The following is a 17,320-nucleotide window of genomic DNA, read 5'->3' as shown; positions in this document are numbered from 1 at the left end:
GAATCAACCCAAACATCAAAATATAACGAAAACTTGTTGACATCAAAGTACAAGTTGGTTACACTATTGTTTCAGAAAAAAAGTCACCAAACTGTACGTTCACAACCAAACTTTGTTGATAGAAACCTTTTAATATCTATTTACATTCATTGACAACATTTTTGCTTTTCTTTAGTACCAGTTAGGAATAAATGTTAAGCAGCAAAATGTTTCAAATACATATTATCTATATTGAGTTATACATAAAACGTAATTGCCAACAAACAACACTGTTCATTGTTGTTGAAAACGCATCTGCAAACAGCTTTGTTGATTGTGTAACTTAGTTGCGTACATCACTGTTGTTGCTAAAACTTGATTGTCATTGTTGTTGTCGAAACTCAGTTTCGAACATCATTGTTGCTGTTGAAACTTATTTCCCAATACCATTGTTACTGTTGAACTTATGTATAGTTGCAAAAATCTTGGCCATTTGGTCAAGAGTAGGAACAATATGACTTTTAATTCCACCATACAAATGTCGCGAATATTATTGACTTCAGTAACACGTGCAAATAAATTGGACGATGAGAAATGAATAATTTAATTTGTCTACATGACATACATAAATGTATTTTAACTAGTAAAATGAAACATCTCTGCATAAAATAGCGTATCTAATTAAAATGGCTACAAACAGCATTTGAAACATAATTATGTAATTGGATAGCAACATGGCAAACTAGAGCACCTACCATTTTTTTTTTTTTTTTTTTTTTTTTTTTTTACCGAAATTGAGATATCTATGCCAAAGTACGTGCAATATGCTAAAGTTTGTCCTGACAAAGTAGACTAGTTCGGCGTTTAACAATACGGAAGCTGGTACATGTAATATAGTTCGCCATATTGATTTGTCTGTTTTTTCTATGTACATGCCATAGCAGACTAAACAATGTTAGTCTATTTTAGCGTTGAAAATGCTATCTGGTCTAGTCTGCCTTGTTGCTATCCAATTAATTCACTTATGTATTTTGAAAAATTTTGATATGTTTGAGAAAAAGTTCTACCAGCATGACATTGTTTGTATCCACAAAATAACCCGTCACTGAAGTCTAAAAGTATATTCTGACTTTTCAAATTAATCTCAAAATGTCCTGTATTCTACTTGTCGAATCAACTTGAACTAAATCAATCATACACCAGGGTATTGTGAATGTTAAAACTTAAAATGCAAGTTTGAGAATTCAGATTTGACTGCCTTTTGAAAAGTTGTTTCCTGTACACAACATAAAGCTTTGTTTATCTTGGCTTGTTCGGCTCTTGTTTATGAAACACCCTGTATACAGTTTAAATCATACAGTAAACACAAAATTTAAAGAAATATATAATGGATCGGGCTGCCATATGTGCATGTTACCCAATCAATGTCTAACTCCACCTTATTATGTTGCCAAATTTACGTTTAGAACGTGGAAATTTTTAGCAGATAAGGCTGTTTTCACACCTATATATTCCGTTCATCCTAGATGTGACAACGTTGTACAACTGTAGTTGGCTTTTGTGTATATTACTTTAAACTTTGCATCTTTTACAGTTTGGTTAAAAGAGGAACATATTGACAACACTTTACATATAATATATATATATATTTTTCATTGTACACTATTCACACATCTCAGTTCGGAGTGGAATTGGGATAAGGGTATCTTAAACTTGGTGGTCTATGAGGCGATACACTAGCACCACTCATGGAAGCCACAGAGTATATAGACGATAGACTGGATGCTGAGGCAGCGGAAGTCCAATAGGGTGGCGCTGTGAACAGGGAGGTTTGTGGCGGCGCTGGTGGAGGAAGAAGCGGGGGCAACTTCCCTGAACACTGATGAGGATACGAAGAAAACAGGCTGAGATCAGGTTGATATTTGTAGCTACTTTCACTGTTCTGCGACTGACAAGCTTGCATCAAGCCATGGAAATCGAATTTATAAGCGTATCTCTTCCCGTGTACTTTCGTCATGATGTTCTTGTCATAGTAATATCTGAAAGATAAAAAAGAAAATACTTTGGATTAGTGACTATTATTATTTCCTCATGCGTCTAGTATAGCTTAGATACAATCGGGCTAATAAGTAATAACTAACATTTGAGAATTTAAAACGTAATATATTCTACAGAAAAATCGAAGTATTTATGTCCAAAGATTAGACATCTACTAATTGATATAACTTATAGAACTGAACAAAATTATATTCGTAAGTATAAATCCTTGTGCGCAGATTTCGAGAAGATCGAGATTAACAAATTTTTATGGCGCTAACAAATATATTGTTCGTTCTCAATAATAATCAATAGCTTTTGTTCTGCTAGAGTCAGATTGTTTACTTATCTACGTACTATATAGACTATGTAAAAAAATATATATATATATAGGCCTACTGTCAAGTAGCAAATTATATCTGTTGTTGTTTGTCTTCTATAACAGCAACACACACGCTTTTTGTAAGAATACTGACTGATATTGTTTGCTTGTAGATTCATCAGTGACCTGAGAATGGTCAAACCCATGTTCATGTCGTTCCTCAGAGTAGCGCCGAAAGGACAAGTGTTTTGGAAATCACAAATTAATGATAGAATTCTGTAATGGTTACGTTGACATAATCAATATTAGTTTTTGAATAGCTATTAGTTGCAACCCTTTCTTTCTTTCTTCTAAATTGTGGGTGAAGTGTTACAATGCCCCAATACGTCACCTGAAGTGTTCGAATGCCCCTTTCTTGAGCAGTAGAGAATTTCCATCGTTTTCTACAATAATTTGGGAAGTTTTAGGCCTAATCGTTCGAACGCTCTATATTTATTTCTCTTTTGCTTCGTTTCTCTCTCTCTCTGTATAGGGTGAGCACAGAAACAGTGCCTGATTTTAAAGTGCCATATAATTAACATTTAATTGAATATTTACATGAAATTTTGTACAGAGTTCAGAAAACTCAAAGTATTTTCCCATCTATCTTTTCAGAATCCTAGTTCTGACCAGGGCAGCTAGAGGGCAGTGACATCGAAAATGGCGTTCACCCCACAGCAACGAAGCTGGTGCGTTTTACAATTTGCAAAAACAATCAGTTTTGTGAGAATGTAGCGTGATTTCAAACGACAATTTAATGCTAGTAGTAGAAAATGGATCGATCTGGCTCAGTTTTAGCCAACTCACAAGCCCCTGGGAAAATGACCACCATGCACCGTGAGCCCACGGTCTTTTACGACCTCCATTTTAGGGGTGAATTTGTTCCCTTTTATGACCACTTTTTAGGGGGGTGTATTCGTTCTCTTTTACGACCTCCGTTTTAGGGGGGTGAACTCATTCCCTTTTATGAACACTTTATCAACCCTTATTTTAATATAGCAGAAATTACGAACACATAGAAGAGAAGATAACACTACGTAACACACAGCAGAACAGATAACAGATAAGAATATGAAACATAGAAGGGGTGTATTCGTTCTCTTTTCCAACCCCTATTTTAACATAGCAGATAGCACAGCTAATAAAAGAGCATGGCTTATTTTACCGTGAGCCCACGGTCTTTTACGACCTCCATTTTAGGGGTGTATTCGTTCTCTTTTACGACCTCCATTTTAGGGGGTGAACTCGTTCCCTTTTATGAGCATATTTTCCAACCCCTATGAACAAACAGCAGAACATCAGACTACGTAACATAACGAACATACAGAAGAGCAAATTGAACTCATTCTCTTTTATGAGCACATTTTAAGGGGTGTACTCGTTCCCTTTTATGAGCATATTTTTCAACCCCTATTTTAATTACGAACACAGCGAAGAGAAGATAACACTGACACTACGTAACACACAGCAGAACAGATAATACATAAGAATACGTAACACACAAGGGTGTATTCATTCTCTTTTATGAGCATATTTTCCAACCCCTATTTCAACATGACAGAGACTACGAAACATGGCGGACATAGCACAGGGGGTGTATTCATTTTCTCCACCCCTAATTGAACATAGCAGAACTAGTAAAAGAGTATGACTTATTTTTCAACCTTAATTGAAGACAGCAGAGAATAGATAATATTCAACCTCTAATGGAACATAGCAGTGAATACATAAAACATAGAAGAAGTTACATAAGACTACGGGGGTGTATTCCACCCGTATTTGACCATAATGAACATAGCAGAGAATGGGGGTGTATTCGTTTTGGATTCCACCCTTATTTGAACTTCGTTACCTCTTACGAGCATATTTTAGGGGTGTACTCGTTTTAATGTAACATAGCAGTGGGCCTATTTTTCCACCCTTCTTTGAGCATAGTCCATTTTTAGGGTGAACTCGTTTCCAACCCCTATTTCAACATGACAGAGACTACGAAACATAGCAGAGGTGAACACACAGCACAACAGACAATACATAGCTACGGAGGGAGGGTGTACTCGTTCTCATTTTTTCAACCCTTATTTGAACATAACAGATAATACATTCGAACCCTATAGCAAAGATTCTTTTAAGGAGTGAACTTGTTTCAACCTATATTTGAACATAGCAGAGATGATTATTTAAAGAATGCGAAACTTCCGTGTTTTGTTATCAGTTACATAATAACTTCCGCCATATGTAGATAATTCTCATTACGTCATTTATCCGGATTTGAAAAAAACATTGACCTAGTTTTCTCTTTAACAGACAATAACTTGTCATTCAACGATAGGAATCCCTGAACGTAATGTAATCAATCACAAAGGTATAAAAAAAAAGAGGGGAATTCCCGAGGATGACTCATACTATTGCGCAACATGACGTAATACTGTCAGACAGGTATAAAAGACTGACCGACATGTTTTTTTGTAATCACTTCATGTTTACCGTGTGAAGCGTAAAGTTCAGATATTTTTTGTGTGTGTGCGTTTATATTATTAGTGTGGTTTATTAATAGTGTGGTTTTGTTTTCTTTTGTAAGTAAGACATTTTATAATAATACTATTAATATTATATTATAAAAACTCAGTTCAAAATTATTATAGTAACTTTGAGGAGTTAGTTTAAAAAAAATGGCAACAAAAAAGGTTAAATCAAATACTATTAATTCTGATACTCTATTTAATAATAATTTAAAAAAAATTATTTTAAAATGTGATACTGAATTAAATGAGGATAGTGGATGTTTTTTAAAGAATAAAAGAAAAGACTGTTTAGATATATTACAACAAGAACAAACTAAGACATCGTTTAAAGTAAATTTTTCTTTGGGTACAACTTTTGTAAAACCAGTAGATTTAGAAACATGTAGATTCTTTGTAAATAGTGGTAACGAAATTATTTTGCCGAGTACAGATTTGAATTCTATAATTGAAAAACTATTTAATAAAATTTTAGTTGAACAAGAAAATAGGGCAATTAAGAAATCAGGGTGGTCTTTATGTTCTGAACCAAACCATCACTTAGAAATTAAAATCAGTAAATATGATCCGCTTTCCGCTTCTTCTTTTATAAAATTACCTCAATGGATTTTATCCAAAAAGAAATGTGTTTTAAATATTCAAAATAATGATAATAGATGTTTTATGTACTGCATTCTAGCTGCGTTGCATCCAGTAGAAGAACATCCAAATCGTGTGAATAATTACATACAATATAGTAATACTTTATTACCATTATTTGAAAAAACCAATATACAATTTCCAGTCGAAATAGCACACATATGCAAATTTGAACATATGTATAATTCCGTATTTCCTAAGGAACAAATTTCCATTAATATATATGGCATTAACTATGATCATGAAACTATTTTCCCGTTACATATAAGCGAAAACACAGCTGTAGGTAAACATATTGATTTACTGTATTGTGAAGAAAATTGCAACAGTCATTATTGTCTTATAAAAAATATCAATGCGTTATTGAAGAGTCATAAAGAGAAAACTTATGTAAAATTGCCTCAATGGATTTTATCCACAAAATGTGTTTTAAATATTCAAAATAACGATAATAGAAGTTTTATGTATAGTATTCTAGCTGCGTTGCATCCCGCAAAAGATAATCCATATCGTGTGAATAATTACATACAATATAGTAATACTTTATTACCATTATTTGAAAAAAACAATATACAGTTTCCCGTCGAAGTAGAACACATAAGCAAATTTGAACATATGTATAATTCCGTATTTCCTAAGGAACAAATTTCCATTAATATATATGGCATTAACTATGATCATGAAACTATTTTCCCGTTACGTATAAGCGAAAATACAGCTGTAGGTAAACATATTGATTTATTATATTTAAACTCTCATTATTGTTTAATTACAAATTTAAATGGTTTAGTCAGACATCAGTTAGGTAGTCATCAAACATTTATTTGTAGACGATGTTTAATATCTTTTTATAACAAATCAAAATTAGATGAACATGACAAATTATGTAAAGAACACACTCCAACCAAAATTAACATGCCGAAACAAGGAGAAGTTTTAAAATTTCGACAATTGAAATTATTACAGAATGATGTGATAATAATTGCAGATATGGAAAGTTTATTAAAACCTATAAATAAACAAAGTGGATCTCATACAATACAAATTCACCAACATATACCATGCAGTTTTGGTTATATTGTATGTTGGAGTAACAACTATATGAAATCAGATTTAGTTATTTATCGGGGAGAAAATGTATCGATGAAGTTTATGTCTGCTATGGAGAATGAATTAAGAAAAATCATAAACATATTAGATCAAGAAAAACCATTAATACCATTAAATAGTTCTCAGTTACAGGAGTTTAACCTATCCACTGAATGCTCGGTTTGCGATAGTAAATATACGAGTGACAATAGAAAAGTTAAACATCATAACCATTTAACTGGTCAATTTATTGCCACGGTATGCAACAAGTGTAATTTACAAATTAAGCGTCAAAGTAATTTTATCCCTGTCTTCTTCCATAATTTGTCTGGGTATGATGCACATTTATTTGTGAAAGAATTAGGTTGCACCCCTGGAAATATTTTTGTAATTGCTGAAAGCACTGAGAAATACATAACATTCTCTAAACACTTTAATTTTAATGGTAGACCTATCGAGTTACGTTTTGTAGACTTATTTAAATTCCTACCGTATAGTCTCGAAAATTTGGTGTCAAAATTAAAACCTGAGCAATTTGTCTATACAAAGCAATATTTTTCTGATGAAAAGTTTCCTTTAATTCTCCGTAAGGGAATTTATTTTTATGAATACATAACAAATTTAGATACATTTAAAGAAACTGAATTTCCTGGAAGAGAGGCGTTTAGTAGCAAATTGAATGGAACACAAATTTCCGAGACTGATTATCAATATGCAAAACTGATTTGGCGTGTGTTTAAATGTGAAAATTTAGGGGACTACCACGATCTATATTTAAAATGTGATGTACTTCTCACAGCAGATGTGTTGGAGAATTTTAGAAAGACATGTTTAAATGCTTTTTGTATTGATCCGATTAATTGTTTTACTGCACCTGGGTTGGCATGGCAAGCCATGTTATATAGAACAAAAATTGAACTTGAACTTTTATCAGATATCAATATGTATATGTTTGTAGAAAAATCGATTCGCGGAGGTATTACTCAAGCTGTGTTAAGATATGCCAAAGCTAATAATCCTTACGTACATGATTTTGATGCGGAAAAAGAAAAATCTTATTTACTGTATATTGACATGAACAATCTGTACGGACTATCAATGATTGACTATTTACCATATGGTGGTTTTCGGTGGGAGGATAAAATTGACAATTGGCAAGACAAACATAAAATTATCAATTGGCCCACGGATAGTGAATGGGGATTTTTTCTAGAAGTGGATTTAGAGTATCCAAATTATTTACACGAATACCATTCTGATTTTCCGTGTGCTCCAACTAATGAAGTTCCACCGAATGGTAAATATTCAAAATTACTATTGACACTTAAATCGAAATCGAATTATATCTTGCATTATAGAGTATTACAATTTTATCTAAAACAAGGTTTAATATTGGTAAAAGTACATAAAATATTATGGTTTCGTCAATCTAAATGGCTTGCATCTTATATTCAGGAAAATACTCAACGCCGTGCAAATGCTACAATTGAATTTGAAAAAGATTTCTATAAGTTATTAAATAATTCTTTATACGGAAAGACAATGGAGAATGTACGAAAACGAATTGATATAAAATTAATTAACAATGAAAAAAAGTGTAAAAAATTAGTAGCGCAAAATCAGTTTGAAAATTGGGTAAAATTGGCTGATAATTTGGCATTGTTTCATATAGTAAAAAAATCGGTAACCCTTAATAAACCAATTTACGTAGGAGCGACAGTTTTAGAATTATCAAAATTAGCAATGTATGAATTCCATCAGTAGCGGATTTAGGGGGGGGGCTAACGGGCTGAAGCCCCCCCCAAAATCATGTTTCAAAAATTCAAAATAAGCAATGAAAGTACAAACGGCTAACAATGTAAACTTACGTACATATATTCCATTCGAGAATAATTATTTTTCCAAATATATTTCATTATTTTAACACGCAGTAAGATCCATTATATTTTCAAGGGCTACTTTAGACAAGGCTACGGGGTCCTATGTAGAGTTGTTCTGACGCATGATTAGTGCCATACTAAAGAGTTCGATTAACATATGTTTCTTGCAGTAGTCAGACTTTTAGTATCACGCTAATCAACTTTAAAACGATTCTGCATAAGGCCCTACGGTGTCTACTTGCTACGTAACTGAGTACAGCCAGCCTCCGTAAAGAAGGAAGAAAACAATTACGCTTATCGTCCGTAGCACGCAGAGTTACATCGGAGTTCGGCAGTGGCTGTTATAGTGGGTGTCTCGTGTCTGGTAGTGCTCCGTGAGGAAGAAGGTTAAGTGGGCCTTGCTATACACTTACACTACACTTACACTTTCTGTTACATTTACACGTACACACATTCCCTTCTTTTTTACACGCTTTCTTTTTCATTTTATACCTCCCACTTACCCTTAATTTTTTGTCCTGTTCATCTTGGCTTTTCGCCCTCTTTCCCCTTCTGAACTTCTTTCCCGATTTTGACCTTTCCCTAACTTTGACTATTTTCCTGACTTGTGTCATTTCTTCCCGATTGTGTCCTGTATTTTATTCTATTTTGCTTTTGAATCATAAATCCTCTGTTTGAGGTACAAATTTGACCATTTAGCATTTGTAGCACATATGCCTAGTGAGCTGGTACACCTACCTATTTGACTGATAATAGTCTTAAGACAAGACAAGACAAGAGTTACATTCCCGCCATTCGAAAGAATTATATGTTTTTGTTTGAGCTTTCTGTTCTTTAAGATGTCGAAGCGTAAACAAATTGACTTAAAATCGTTTTTAATCAAGACCGAAAAAAAGAAAAAAGCAAGTGGTGAAGAAGAACGTTTAGGTAATGATTCTTCCAGTGCTTCTTGTGAAACTATTCCAACTGGACTCACAGCTGCAGTGCAAGGTAAGATAAGCAGCTCTGACTTAAAACACGGTTCTGCAATGGACGACATTGGGAGTTTTGTAGGACAATGTGTAATTACAAATGAAGAAAAATACCACATTTTCACAAAAACATGGACACCAAATTCAAACTATCAATTTCCACTTGTCGTTGAGTCCGGTCAGAATCGTAAATTCAATATAAAGTGGTTAACCGATTTCCCTTGGTTGTCATATAGTAGAAAGAATGAAGGTGCTTACTGTAAGGTGTGTGTATTGTTTGGACCGGACGAAGCAGGAGAAAAACGAAAAACTCCTCTCGGGAATTTAGTGAAAACGCCGTTGAAAAAATATAAGCATGCGCTGGAAGTGTTTCGGGAACATGCAGGCAATGCTTATCACAAAAGTGCTATTGAAAAAAGTGTCAATTTTGTAAGAACTTTTGAAAACCCTGAACTTTCAATTGATGTATTGCTCAATGCTGAAGCCAAAAAAAGAATAACTGAAAACAGAAAGCGACTGATTCCCATTGTCAAAACCATAATGTTCTGTGGTCAGGAAAATATTCCTCTTCGTGGTCATCGTGATGACGGAATAATTGTACTTGACAAAGATACCAAAACAAATGAAGGTAAATTCAGGTCACTGCTAAGATTTCGTGTTGATGCGGGGGACATAGAACTTGAAAATCACTTGAAAACAGCGCCCAAAAATGCCACATTTATTAGTAAGACTATCCAAAATGAATTAATCCAGTGTTGTGGTAATATCATTGCAAAAAAAATCGCAAATGAAATACAAAAGTCGAAACTGTATTCTGTGATTGCCGATGAGACAACAGATGCCAGTTCTGCTGAACAATTGTCTGTGTGCATTCGTTATCTTGACACTGACTTATGTAAAGTGAAAGAAATGTTCTTAGGTTTTGTTCAAGTTAATGATATCACAGGTGAAGGTCTTGCAAAAAGTATTTTGAATAAATTTTCAGAACTAGGTTTAGATCTGTGTCACTTACGAGGGCAGTCATATGATGGTGGAGCCAACATGGCAGGAAAGGTAAAAGGGGTACAGAATAGGATCCGGGAACTTAATCCGTTGGCAATATATATGCATTGTGCTTCTCACCAGTTAAATTTATCTTTAACACACGCTTGTTCTGAACCAAGTATTAGAAATATGATAGGTACAGTGACAGAAGTAGTAAACTTTGTGCGGGACTCAGCCCAACGAATAGAAACGATGGCAAATTCAATCATCAGTCAACATCCTGAAGAAAAGAGGCACAAACTTAAAACTTTATGTGAAACTCGTTTTGTTGAACGCCATGATAGCATTATATTTTTTCTTCATGTGTTTGATTCTGTTGTTGCATTTTTAAATTGTGTAGATGAAAAAGTGCCATCGATAAAATCCGCTGGACTCCTGTCGTCTACTATGAGATTTGATTTTATTGTTGCACTTAACATTGTAGGCACAGTGCTTGGTCTTACTCTCTCACTTTCTCGCCAACTTCAGAATCCCTCTGTGGAGCTTCACCAGTGTTATACAATGATAGATAATATTTTCCATCTGCTTAAAGAGTACCGTAATGACAATGAACATTATGATACTATTTTTAAAAAAGCAGAAAAAATAGCAAAGCAAAATGGTGTTGTAATAGCATGTCCTCGTACAGTTAAAAGACAGATACACAGATCTAGTGTAGAAGCATCAAATCCTCAAGAGTTCTACAGAAGGAATGTTTACCTTCCATTTTTGGACCACCTTATAAATGAATTGTCTTCCAGATTCTCATCAGTTCAATCTGATATTCTCCCCCTTTTTAAACTGTTACCAGCCTTTGTGAAAGAAGTTAAAGAAAATGATGTGGTTGAATCTGCTCGCAAATACCTGGAAGATTTTGATGATTGTGAAGTTGCACTAAAAAGTGAAGTGGCTCTTTGGCGTGAGCATTGGAAAAATAAAAGCAATCCACCTAACAGTGCAATAGAAGCATACAGTGACCCACTTACAGTGTTCTATCCCAATATAAAGAAACTTCTTCACTTGCTATGTGTTCTACCTGTTACAACATGTTCTGCTGAAAGGAGTTTCTCCACTTTGAAATTGGTTAAGTCATATCTGCGGACAACAATGAGTGAAGATAGACTAAATGGACTTGCTCTAATGAACATTCATAGAGAAAATGTTTCCATTAGTGTTGAAGAAGTTATAGATCATTTTTCTCAATTGCATCCTCGACGAATGCAATTGTTATTCCAGTAAACCAGGTAAGATCAAATTAAACAGTATTGCATTAGGCATAAATGTTGTTACTTCTTCATTCTATTTTGTATATTTGTTACAATGAGGTTGTACACCATGTTTGTAGTTCCTTATAATTATGGTTCCTTAATATAGCGTGTTTAGCACCATGTATAAATAATTTAGGAAGGTTTTTCTTCAATCGAACTAACTCATGGTGAAATATGCTTATCCAAGCCCCCCCAAAAAATATTTCCTGGATCCGCCACTGAATTCCATTATAATATAATGAAACCGCGATATGGAGATAAAATTAGAATTGCATATATGGATACTGACTCTTTCATTTACCAAATTAAAACTAACAATATTTATAACGATATAAAAGATATGAATGAGTATTTTGACACCTCAAATTATCCTGAAAATAATTCTTTATATAGCATACAAAATAAACACGTTTTGGGTAAAATGAAAGACGAATTAGGTGGAGTTCCTATGATTGAATATGTTGGGTTACGAGCAAAAAATTATGCAATAAAAACTGGTGAAAATAAAGAATTGAAAAACGTAAAGGGATCAAGAAAAATATAGTTAAAGAACAAATTACGTTTGACGATTATAAATCATGTATATTTAAAAACGAAACGATCTATAAAACACAATTTGAAATTAAAAGTAAATACCATAATTTAACAACAAATCAGGTAAGAAAATTAGCATTAGATCCGTATGATGACAAAAGAAAAATTTTAAATTGTAATATACACACTGTTCCTTGGGGGTATAATAATAATAAAGATGTAAAATGTACGATTTGTATATTATAAATACGATATAATTTTTTTTGGATATATTAGTATTTAAAAAAAGTCACAATCAGTTCGAGAACAAATAGTTGCAGAATTACATAAAAGTGCAAGACGAAACTATCCTCGAATACCCGTTATAACGAAAGGGATTCATGATTTATGGCAAGCTGATTTAGTTGAAATGAATAGTGGAAAATTGAAAGGTCTAGCAAAAATTAATCGAAATTTCAAATATTTATTAACTGTGATAGATACATTCTCGAAATATGCTTGGGCTATTCCTGTGAAAAATAAAACTGGGAAAGAAATTACACAAGCATTTATAACAGTACTGAGAAAAGCAAACAAAAGCCCTAAATTTTTACAAACTGACAGGGGTCGAGAATTTTATAACTCAGAGTTTCAGAAGGCGATGAACCAAAATAACATTAAACATTATTCCACGTACAGTGATGTGAAAGCAAGTATTATTGAAAGATTTAATAGATCGTTACGTAACTTAATGTGGAGACAATTTACACTGCAGGGAAATTATAAATGGATTGGCATTCTGCCGGAATTACTACATAAATATAATAATACTATTCATTCCACTATTAAAATGAAACCTATCGACGCTATTAAAAAAGAAAATGAAAAACATCTATTGACAAACATCTATTGCAAAAAGTTTTCTGTGATAAAAAGAAAAAGTAAATTTAAGATAGGTGAATATGTAAGAATTAGTAAACTTAAGCGTCCTGGTTTTGATAGAGGTTTTACACGCAATTGGAGTACAGAAATTTTTCGAATTGCTAAAGTTTTCTTCACTAATCCTCCGACATATCACTTAGTAGACTCAAATAATAAACCTATTGAAGGAAGATTTTACGGACACGAATTACAATTAACGAAATTTCCAAAAACATATTTAATTGAAAAAGTGTTGCGAAAGAAAAAGAATAAGGCCTATGTGAAATGGTTAGGTCTGCCAAAAAGTGAAAATTCTTGGATTGATTTAAAGCATACTATATTGTAAAAAAAAGAGAAGTCAAGAATTTATAGGTGAAGCATGTCATCACAAATATTTTAAATTCTAGCAACACTGTAAATTTTCGTTGCTTAGTTAAATTGTCATCATCATCACGAGGTCTATCAGTATCACAAGTAAAAAGTATATTAAATCAAATTTGTTCTTCCACAAACGCTGTTTTTTTATGCAAAGGAGAAAAGAAAGCAAAATATTTAAAAACGCTATTTAAAATAAATGCAATATATCTGTAATAGAGATGGAATGGAAAATTCCTTTTACATGTATGGTAGCAGGTCCTACAGGTTGTGGAAAATCATATTTTGTTAAAACATTTCTTGATCATTATAGTAAGTTATTTAAAAATATTGTATGGTGTTATGGTGAATGGCAACCGTTGTATGATACTCTTTCAAACTGTACGTTTAAAGGAGGTTTACCTCAAAATAATGAATTTCAAGCACATGAGGGTCCACATCTTGTCATTATAGATGATTTAATGCGTGAGTGTGACCATCGGATTGTAGATATATTTACTAAGGGTAGCCATCATAGAAATATAAGTGTAATATTTATCACACAGAATATTTTTCATCAACAAAAAGGAATGCGGGATATTTCGTTAAATTGTCATTATATTGTTTGTTTTAAAAATCCTAGAGACCAAGCTCAAATTAATTATCTCGCACGACAATTGTATCCAGGTAATACAAAATTTATTCAAGAAGCATATCAAGATGCAACTCGAATTGCACATGGTTATTTACTCTTTGATTTAAAACAAAATACTCCTGATGAGCAGCGAGTTCGAACAAATATCTTTCCAACAGATTCTTTTAATTATGTTTATGTACCTGTAAAAAAATAATAATTGTAATATGGTTTATATTCTAACAACTATTTATGCTTTAATAGCCGTAAAAAATGATTAGTAAGGAAAATGCACACATGTTAAAACTTTTAGCAAAGTCAAAACCGAAAGCACGTAAGGCAATTTTACAAAATGCAGATCCTGATTTAATTCGCTCTATTTGTGAATGTTCCTATAACGTATTACAGGGAAATGTTCCATTAAATAAAACAGAGATAAATAAGCTAAAAAAAATATAAAAAGGAACTGAGATATTTGGTGAAAAAAGGTCCGTCATTAAAACAAAAGAAAAAACGAATAATTATACAAAAAGGTGGTTTTCTTACTGCTTTGCTTGCACCTATTATTGGAGGTATACTATCTAGTTTAATTAAATAATTATGCAAAACGCACAAAAACTTATTTTAATCGCACCAGAAAAATTACATCATTATCAAACGATATCTAATCTTGATGATGAAATGAAAGAAATTTTAAATAATAAAAGTTTAAATGTAGAAGAAAAATGGACAAAATATAGAGAAGTCTTACAAAAATATTTAAATATAATTCAAAAACCGGCAGCAGTTACAACAACAGCAACTACTACCACTACTAAGGAGGAAGAAGAACAAGAGGACGAGGAGGAGGAGGAGGATGATGATGAAATAATATCTACTCTCCCTGAAATTTGTAAACGTAAAGCAATACCTTTATTACGTAAATTGAAACAAAATCCAAATATTCAATGGGACGATAATGGAAATGTGAATATTAATAATAAATTAATTCCAGGTGCAAATATAGTGGATTTGATATCCGATTTTGTTAGATGTCGTAAGAAAAATATTTCAGTTGCCGGCTGGAAACCTTTTGCTACATTATTAGCAAAAGCCAATATACCTTTAGAGTACATTGGTAATCCTCAACGAATAGATTATATTAGAAAACTAACAGAAGACGAAGAAGACGAAGAAGAAGATGGTCCTCCACCCCGTAAACGCAAATGGTGTACTTATAAGCAATAATAATAATAATATTCTATTGTAATCTATTGTTATTTTTAAGTATATAGAAAGAAAGAAAGATGAATGAGCCCTACCTCAATTATTACATATATCAAGCAGGAGGTAATTATAACGTGTATAGAGGTACACCATATCAAGAAGGTTATGGCATTGGTAGTTTTCTAGGAGGTTTATTTCGTACTGTATTTCCTTTATTAAAACAAGGTGCAAAAACTGTCGGTAAAGAATTGATACGTACAGGAATTAATGTAGCAGGAGATGTACTAGATAATAATAGACCTATTGAAGAGTCTTTGCATGATCGATGGTAAGAAGCTAAAACAAATTTAAAAAATAAAGCTCAAAATAAATTAAATCAGGTGTTGGAAGGATCTGGAAGAAGAAAAAGAAAGAAAGTTCATTTTAGTGGTGCTGGTGTGAAACGGATAAAAAGATCCAAAGATATTTTTGATTGATTAATTATGGAGCAAAGTGATAGTTTTTATCTCACACTTCCTAGCAATAGTTCTATGAAATATTTTCCTCAAAATACTCTTGCTTGTTATACTACTAAATTATATCAACCTATTGTACTGGAGAAAGGAGTGTGGGAAACAGCTGTTGTTGAAGTGCATTATACAAGTTCATTTCAGAATGTTTCCAAATATACAAATAATATTTATTATCGTCTCATGAATACAAAAAACTGGAACATAACTCAAATCTTACCAGGCCACTATTATCATGTTGATGATATTCTATCTCAAATTAATCATAAAAGTGATATATTAAATTTACAATTAAAAGTCAAAGCATCAGTGAAACGAATTGAGGTTAATAGAGTAATAAAAGATCAAGAGAAGCATATAGAAGTACGCCTATCTCCTGAACTAGCCCGAATACTAGGTTTTGATCATATACAGCAGGAAGATATTGCACTTGTTCATCATGCTCGTTATCCACCTGATTTACAAAAAGCGCTACCTACACTTATGTATATTTACAGTGATATTGTAGAACCACAAATGGTGGGTGACACCGTAGCTCCATTGTTACGTATTATAAATACAAATATTACAGAGCATGGTGTTAATAATGTACATATTTTTGATAATCCTCATTATGTCACTGTGCAACGTAAACAATTTGATCAAATTATTATTGATTTAAGAGATAGTACAGGTAATCCACTTCCTTTCCAATATGGCAGTGTATGTGTAAAATTACATTTCGTAGACGTAATATGGTATTGTAAATTTTACCATGTGTGAATATAATAGTAAGAAAAAAGACAAAAATGCAGTGTGAGTGTATGAAATCAGAATTAGATTTATTTGCTGGTTTACCCACTCAAACCGGTATTATAGGTAATAAAATAGTTCCATATAAACCTGTGGCTTCAATAGCTGATAATGCACCAATAGAATTTGTAGTCCCCGGTCATGGGGATGACTATATTGACTTACCGCACACAATGTTATATGTTAAAGGTAAAATTACTAAATCAGATGGTTCTAATTTAACTTCTGCCGATAAGAAAATCGGCCCTGTAAATGATTTTCTCAATGCAATGTTCAGTGAATTGCAATTATATTTAAATAATCAACTTATTTCCTACTCTTCACATACATATCCATATCGATCGTATATTGAAAAACTACTAAATTATAATGCTGAAGCTAAATCAACGCATCTTCAAACATCAATGTGGTTTAAAGATACTGCAGGGCATATGGACAGTGTGGCCGATGCTAATGTAGGATTTAAACAACGTTTTCTTCTCACTGCTTTAAGTCAGTCATTTGAACTATTGGGCTATATTCATGCTGATATATTTAATCAGGAGAAATTTTTACTGAATGGTGTACAATTGCGTATTAAACTAATTCCAGCTAAACCTACATTTTGTCTAATGGGCGACGCAGA

The 17,320-nt window shown here is 32.8% G+C and overlaps 1 protein-coding gene across 1 annotated transcript in view; it reads right to left on the bottom strand.

Moving 5' to 3' along the window:
• Window positions 1-768: 768 nt before the first annotated feature.
• LOC145690325 (uncharacterized) overlaps window positions 769-17,320 on the bottom strand; it is a 226,234-nt gene continuing 209,682 nt past the window's right edge. The window contains exon 4 of the mRNA XM_081765110.1: window positions 769-2,018. Within this exon, the coding sequence (XP_081621236.1) occupies window positions 1,655-2,018 (364 nt within the window). The 3' untranslated portion in view covers window positions 769-1,654. The remainder of the gene's footprint in view (window positions 2,019-17,320) is intronic.

Source organism: Thermobia domestica, chromosome 7 (assembly GCF_964235325.1).
Source record: "Thermobia domestica chromosome 7, izTheDome1.hap1.1, whole genome shotgun sequence".
NCBI classification, from domain to species: domain Eukaryota; kingdom Metazoa; phylum Arthropoda; class Insecta; order Zygentoma; family Lepismatidae; genus Thermobia; species Thermobia domestica.
The sequence above is the reverse complement of the archived record's forward strand: the minus strand, read 5'-3'. Positions and strand labels throughout refer to the sequence as shown.